This window comes from Scleropages formosus, chromosome 22, assembly GCF_900964775.1.
Source record: "Scleropages formosus chromosome 22, fSclFor1.1, whole genome shotgun sequence".
Classification (NCBI taxonomy): Eukaryota; Metazoa; Chordata; class Actinopteri; order Osteoglossiformes; family Osteoglossidae; genus Scleropages; species Scleropages formosus.
In genome coordinates, this window is record NC_041827.1 from 15,418,541 (window position 1) to 15,426,230 (window position 7,690).

At 46.1% G+C, this 7,690-nt stretch overlaps 1 protein-coding gene across 2 annotated transcripts in view; it reads left to right on the plus strand.

Annotated features, from left to right (window-relative positions):
• The window catches only part of ppp1r16b (protein phosphatase 1, regulatory subunit 16B), a 40,068-nt gene extending 34,040 nt beyond the window's left edge, over positions 1–6,028 (plus strand). For both annotated transcript variants that reach the window (XM_029247848.1, XM_029247849.1), the window contains exons 7-11: positions 631–756; positions 898–973; positions 1,865–1,994; positions 2,108–2,249; positions 3,060–6,028. In XM_029247848.1, the coding sequence (XP_029103681.1) occupies positions 631–756; positions 898–973; positions 1,865–1,994; positions 2,108–2,249; positions 3,060–3,503 (918 nt within the window). In that variant the 3' untranslated portion in view covers positions 3,504–6,028. The remainder of the gene's footprint in view (positions 1–630; positions 757–897; positions 974–1,864; positions 1,995–2,107; positions 2,250–3,059) is intronic.
• Positions 6,029–7,690: the final 1,662 nt, after the last annotated feature.

Below are 7,690 nucleotides of genomic sequence, written 5' to 3' on the forward strand. Positions count from 1 at the left end.
CCTCCCCTTCGGCCCCGTGCTGCCGGGTAAGGCTCCGGCTCGCTGCGACGCCGCTCGAGACGAGCGGTTGTTGACAACAGAGGGACTACAGCAAAGCTGCGCTACCTTAACTCTTCGATATGGACCAGGGATGATGCTGTCAAATAGCTTTGCAGAAACATTTACATTTATCCTTCTAGCCTAATGTTTCTGTCCATAGTGACTTACATTAAGCTGCTGAGTTATGTACACATTTATACAGCTTTTACTAGAGCAATTCAGGGCCAATACCCTTCTCAAAGGTAGAACAGGAGGAGGTGGGTTTTGAACCCGCGACCTTCCGAGACCAACGGAGTTGGCTCAAAACAAGGCGGTGTTGTGCAGGTTCGCGTGTTGGCGCAGCCCTCGCAGCCAGTGCATATAACAGCAGCTCAGACAATTTTAATTAAACAATGCGAATGCAGTGAATGTAAATGTGAGCAGTGCATATGCACTTGTGACACTGATTAGTGTTTTTAAGTGTATGAGTCAGTGTGAAGGGGGGATCTTGATTGATTTAGAGCCTTGATTGAGGTGCCTTGCTGTGAATTCCTCTACCACCGTCACACCTCGGGCCAACCTGCCTCCCCCCTCCCCCCTCCCCCCCACCAGCTCCACATCGCCGCAGCCAACGGATACGTCCAGGTGGCAGAGGTCCTGCTGGAGGGTGGCGCGCGGCTGGACCTGCGAGATGCCGACGGCTGGCAGCCTCTCCACGCAGCTGCCTGCTGGGGCCAGGTAACACACGCGCGCACACACACACACACACACACACACACACACACACACACACACACACACACACACACACACACATATATATACTAACAGAAGCACTGCTTACCACACCGCAGAGACCAACATTCTCTCCATCCGCAGATGCATGTGGCCGAGCTGCTGGTGTCTCACGGCGCCAGTCTCGCTGCCAAGACCCACTTTGACGAGACCCCCATCGGTGAGTCTTTCACGTCCGTCAGCTGTGAGGTTAAAATGCTCTTGCCCTGAAACGAACAAGCGGTTGTGTGCGCAAACGTGTGTCCTAAGATGTTCTGCTGCGTCTCTTTAACGCACATCGCTGTCCCGAATAGCAGTGTGTGGCATAGATCACATACCCTCTCTGACTGTGGACCTCAGTCGCACAAGACCCTGCTGCAGCTGGTAGTCAGTACATTTCTCCGTGGCACATGTTAGCTACCCTCCGCTGCGTATGTATTACATTTCAGATGGAGTTTTGAAGGTATTGTGTGTGCTGAGAAAGGAATACCAGCCCTAATACACATACGATATACATATTAGTCTGGGTAAAACCAAATAGATGTCGATTTGTTTCTGGCAAATACTAAAGGTCATTCACCCTGTTATGATCCGATAATGTTTTATCGCATTACCTTCCATAAAAAAAAAAAAAAAAAAAAAAACAAACAAACCTTGCATTAGTATTGCTCCAAATCCAATAAAACGAGTGCTTGTGTGGTCAGGCTGCATCTAGATGTTATGCCTCGGCAAATGTTTTTTGCATTCGTGCGGCTCTGTGTTCATTTTCCGTGTTGGCATTTTAGATTTTTCGAGATTTAAAATTTGCTTCCAGCAGGTTTATTTATATTCAAAGCAACATAACAAAAAAGAAGGTATTTGTTCTTGGCCAAAGGCGCATAAATATATACGGTTCGCTCCTTTTGATAGAATCGAAGAGAAAGGTGAGCGTCGTAGGGTGACGTATTCGTATTTATTTCGTAATTGCCATTTTGGACATAGAGGGCAACCGGGTGGTTTGGTTTCGTACAACCAAGTGTATCGGCGGTCAGCGTGCGGCGCTGCCACTGACTGCGCTCCTCGCCAACCCCAGATCTGTGCGAGGACGAGGAGTTCCGGGCCATGCTGCTCGACCTCAAACACAAGCACGACATCATCATGAAGTCGCAGCTCAAGCACAAGACCTCGCTGTGTCGCCGCAGCTCCAGCGCAGGCAGCCGTGGGTGAGTAGCGCCCCCGGTTGGTCGTGAGGTCGAAATGCGGAAACGCCGCGGTGGTATGAAATGCAGTGTGTCCGGAACAGCTCATGACGCACGTGTGGCCCGTGTACCCGCAGCAAGGTCGTGCGGAGGGCCAGCCTGTCGGACAGGAATAATCTGTACCGCAAGGAGTATGAGACGGAGGCCATCGTGTGGAGGGGGGGGCGGGAGGAGGACGACGAACACGAGAAGGAATCGGACCAGGAGAACAGTCAGCCGGTGAGTAAACCCTACGGACGGGGTACGGGAGTAAGGTCTTCGGTGTTCGAACGTGTCACTCCGGTGTCGTAGCGGTTAAGGAACCGACCGGAAGTGAAATCCCAGAAGGCGTAGTGAGGCTGCACCTTCGAGCAGCATATTTAACCTGAACGTCTGCAGTAAATATCCACGTAAACAATATCGAATGAAGCGCGGCGAACGTGTCTGTCAGCTGAGAAGTTTCCGCGCTGTTTTTTTTCCCTTTTAATTTTGAGGGTCTTATTTATCTCATTTTACTTATTTAGCTGACACTGTTCTCCAAGGACATTCATAATGCTGTGCTACTTAGTGATTTACCCATTCATACATACAGCTGGGTGACTTTTATTGGAGTAAATCAAGGTGACCACCTTACACAGGGGTATTAACAGGAGGTGAGATCTGAACGCTCACAGACAACAAATACAAGCTGTACACAATGTGGCGAATGGAAGTAAGCTGTCCTACTGCCCTCTTCTGTTTCCTTGCATTATACTGCCATCTGTCGGCTCCACGGGTACTCGAAAGTCACGTGTGTTCTGCAACAAATTGAAATTTTAGAAAATGTATAAGGAAAAAAGATGTGTAATTTTTTGGGGGGTAAAAACAGCTCCTTCGTCGTATCATGCTGTAAGGTAAGGAGGAACAATATCGTAATCCACAATGTCAAAGGATAAGGCCTTGGAAACGATTCTGAAAATGCTACGGATAGTGGGAGCTACGAGTATTTAAATGAGCACTTGAGTGTTTATTTAGCTGTGCAGTCAGTGACCGCTGACATCTAATTGCCAGGCCAAAGTCCAGGAGAAGCCCTGGACCCCACGTGCTCCAGAGGGAGGGAAGCGGAATGGTTCCGTCGCCATGGGAACAGCTGCTTCGGATCCACCGTCCTGCAACGGAGAGCCTTCGACGGCGGAGGCTCGGAACGCGATTTCCTCCCAACCCCCCGAGGAGTCCTGGCCAAGGGATCGAGCCCAGACGTTGTCGGAGCTCAAGCGACAGAGGGCTGCGGCCAAGTTCCTCAACCACCCCCTGCTGAACGGCCACCTGGGAAACGGCTCCATGGGACTCCCGGAGACGAAGTCGAGTTCCGAGGACCCCCGCATGCCCCTGGTGTCCTCCAACGGCAGTGCGGTTTACTACACCCCGGCCAGCGGGGACCCACCCCTGCTTAGACTGAAGCAGCCTATAGAGGAGGTGGAGCCAAAGGGCCACGGGTGCTGCTGCATCTCATAGCGTGAAAGAAACAGGACGGCGCCAGAGAGGGTGGCCAGAGGAACGAGGTCCCAGCATGCCGTCGCGTGTGCCTGGTTTGCCCCTCCCTCCAGATATCTGGGTGACCTAACCCAGCAACGGGCCCAGCAGGTGGCGCTCTGTGGAGATCGGACCAGATAAGGGACGGGGGGGGGGCCAGCGGTCACACATCATTTGGAGACCAAATCAATTCCATGTGTACCTTTGAGAGCCGTCGACTAGAATATTTACACACATCGTAAGGGGAGTGTTTAATTTTCTCTTCAGCTCCAGTCGCTCAGGCTATTATTTTCCTAGAAGGCCGAACCGCGCTGTGTCTCAACCACTGGTTCTGTTTGCATGGGAAGTCGGTGACAAACGCAAGTCCTGGAGGGGGCTGGGGGGCAGATCAAGCGAGGCCGGGGTGTTAGGACACCATGTTTACAAAGAACGTGTCTACCGAAGGCCTTTAGGAAGGTGTGTTTGGTGGCGGCCTGCAGGAAACCTCACTTCTGCGGAAGTACGGGGCTCGCGTCGGGGGAGGGAGTCAAAGGTTAGCGCAGCTCTCGGTGCACGGATCCTGGTTGGGGTGAGTTCAGATGAATGAACTAGCGAAGCACTGATCTGTGGCATGATCAAATTCTACTGTGCGCCTCCACTTTTTACACTTGGTTTATTTTTATATGATAACGCATACAACAAATAGCACAGCTTCTTCAGGCAGATCATGTCGTACTGGTATGAAAAACAAACTGCTCTGTGTCCCTTATCTCAGCTCCTTGGATGGCACCTTTTGATTACTGCAAGAAACAGTGGACAAAAAAAAAAAAAAAAAGCTTTGTTTCAACTTGTACAGTGTTATTTATATATATAAAAAAAGATATGTATAGAGGCTACTGTCCAGTATTTCTGGAATAAGGGTCCAAAGTCGTTATTTATTGTCTGTTTTAATGCTTCAGTTTTAAACGCGGCCTATTTCAAGAAGAGGTGTAAAGTTAAGGATCGAGAAGCAATAAGAAAGATGGGTAAAAGCCTGGGGTGCACAGGACAAATCACTTTACCTTCGTTTCACAGACGGGGATTACATTTACCTGGACCACGGCAGTACTTGTGATTTAATATGTTTAGGTGAATCTTGAGATGAGTTTGGTTGGAAATGGGTGAGGACCTTACACTTGTGTACGACACGTAGATGGTGGTCATACGTATTGTTTCAAGTACACCCATCACTTCCCTTCATGCAACTGGAACTATTAAGTAAAGGTGATATGCTGGTTAGGAACAATTGTAATGTATGTGATTCTCACCTCTTTCTTCTGGAAGGTTCTTTACTGGGGCGGTGCTCGTCATACGGACCATTTTTCCGCAGCTTTTTCTAATTTTCTTTCTTGAGTTGCTAAAAGTTCTTAAAACTTTCAAGCGTTCCAACAGTCGTCAGTATTACTGAAACCACCGATTCATGTCGTGCTTCTAAAACGACCATCGTACTTTACTGCAATCCACGAGTCCGACAACCAGAATAAATGTGAAATGTAAAATGATTGAAAGTCAGTTTAAATGTCGACTTGATTCCATCCGCATTCGGAAAGAATGGCCTTGTGGGATGCATGTGAGCAGCGTGTTCTCGTTCCGACAGCCAACAGCTCGAGGCTGGTCCCACGCTGCCGAATAATGTGAATTACGTACGTGATTTACCAGTCTTCCAATGGAAAAGGACTGCGTAGTGGGTAAAGATGGTGTTAGAGCAGGCAAAAAAAGCAACTTTCTTGGTCCAATATCATCCCTTTTGCACTTGTACTTCCTCTCTCTCTCTGTGTGTGGTGTCAAAGCTGTGTACAGTTCTGTAAATTTAATTTCTTCTGTTTATTGTTAAATGAAATTCTATATATAGTTAATATTGTTGATATAATGAAAATTTTTTCCATGTCAGAGGTGAATTTGAACTCTGACTATGCACAACATTCAATAAGTACTAGAAGTATTTAGCTGCCATGTAAATAAGAATGCGTATTAGGATTTTTTTTTTTTTTTTTTTCCTCCCCAATGAAGGATTGCACTGGTTCAAATGAATACAACCTTGTATATGTAAATATGATTATGGCTGGAATTGTCTAAAGTCTGAGGTAGAGAAGTAGAAAAAGTATAGAACATGGCTCTGAACTATGGGCTCTGCACACTCACTGTAGCATATTTCACACAGGCTGTACGTGTTCATGAGTTTGCCAAAGGTTGATCGAATCCATGCGAGTGAGAAATGGGGGGGGTGGTGGGGGGAACAACACGTTTGGGCAGCATAATTGGCTCAAAAGGATTGCTTCCACATTTTATCCACTGTAACCTTGGCTTGTTTACGTGTACCAGAGGATTAAGTGTCAGAAGGACAAACTCCTGACTGCTGAACTTTTTTCTGGCCCCTGACTGTGTAATACAGCTAGTATTATTATCAAGAAAAAAAAAAAAATTAAAGCTACTGATTTTGTAATTATTGGAAAATACTGATGGTTGTATTAACCTATTTTGAATAAATTGTATATTTTGCTCAGTATTTTTGTTAGAATGTTTTTATATTATTTTGCAAGTGGTTGGGCTTTAACAGGCATCGAACTAGGCTCCCAAGACCTCAGTATACACTGCACAGGTATATAGGTGTATATATATATATGAAAAATAATATTTTTGATGGATAAATGTTGTGTTTTTAACAAGGTATGCTATAAATTATGTCCACGACAATAAGGCTTTTATGTGTAACAAGCTCAAAAGTACGTTGTGCTGTACTCCACATCTTTCTATATTAATGGATATTACGTACTCTGCATTTTATATATTAGAATGGTTGGCAAAATCCATTAATTTCTTCTCAATAACTGCTTGTCTTAAGGCAGGGTTTCAGCTGTCCAGAGCCTTTCCAGGAAGCACAGAGTATGTGTCAGGATACACCCTGGATGGGACACCAGTCCATAGCAAAGCAGTCACACATATATCATTGATTCACACACATACTTGTTTACTCAGACATACATACATGGGGAAGTTGAGTCACCAGTTCTCTTGAAATGCATCATTGCACCGCGGGAGGACACCCACACAAACACAAGAAACATGCAGACTCCTCATAGACTGAGCTGCATTTAAATGCACGTCTGACTGCAGAACCCAGGCCATGCGAGAGATCAGCATTACCCACTGTGTCCCCCTGCTGCTAGTTGGCAAGTCAATGTCAAATTATAAAGCTGAAAATATTTCATGTTTTTGTGCATACGTAATGAAATCAATTCTCAAATGGCCCTCCGTTACAGCATGCGGTAATTTATGCAATGGCAAGTCACTTTTTTTATCATCACAGGAAAGTGCTTGTTTTCCCATTCTGTTCTATGCCCAGCGTGTCTCTCTGGAGATGGAAGCCCCATCACTGAACAGCTGTGCAGGACCCTCTGTTGGCAGAAGCCATCAAGCTCTATTGGCTGCGCCGCTCAAAGAAACGCACGTTCCGAGGACACGGGTCGTGGGGTCGGACACTAAAAAGTTGCACGTTGCCAGTGTGAGGAACACGCCTGACACTTGGCAGGGACTGTAAAAATCGCAGTAAGCAGGACTGGGAGGAAAATGACACTATTGTACAAGCATGTCTGCTAAAGGTATCCGCTTAATCTTCTTTTAAAGATTTTTTTTTTTTTACACATTAAGATTTCAGAAGTACTTGTCCAGTCACCAATATTACAATAGAATTCATAGGGAATATCACGGAATCTTTACCATCAGTTTTAATGTATGTAGCTAAATTATTACCTACGTAATATGCCTGACTACAGGAGCCTGCCTACACATGATGATCCACTTGGAGTGGATATTGTGGCTCAGGAGACAGTGTAGTGGTGAGAGCTGCTGCCTTTGTGCTCAGAGGCTACAGGGTCAAATCTTGCCTCTTGCTTCAATACCTTTGAGCAAGCTCCCCAGCCACAATTGCTCCAGTTAAGAAAAAAAAAGAAAAAGCCAACTGGTATAAACAGGATCATAACTGTACACAGCTTAACATTATAAGCTGTATTGGTGAAGAGTATGAGCTAAATGAATAAATGTATTAGCTGTAAGCTAAGACACCATACAACTCAAAAGGAAGCTGTGCATTGATTACTGTTTCTACTGTAACTAGGAAATAGATCTGGAAAAATACAAACTGATGTTGTGAA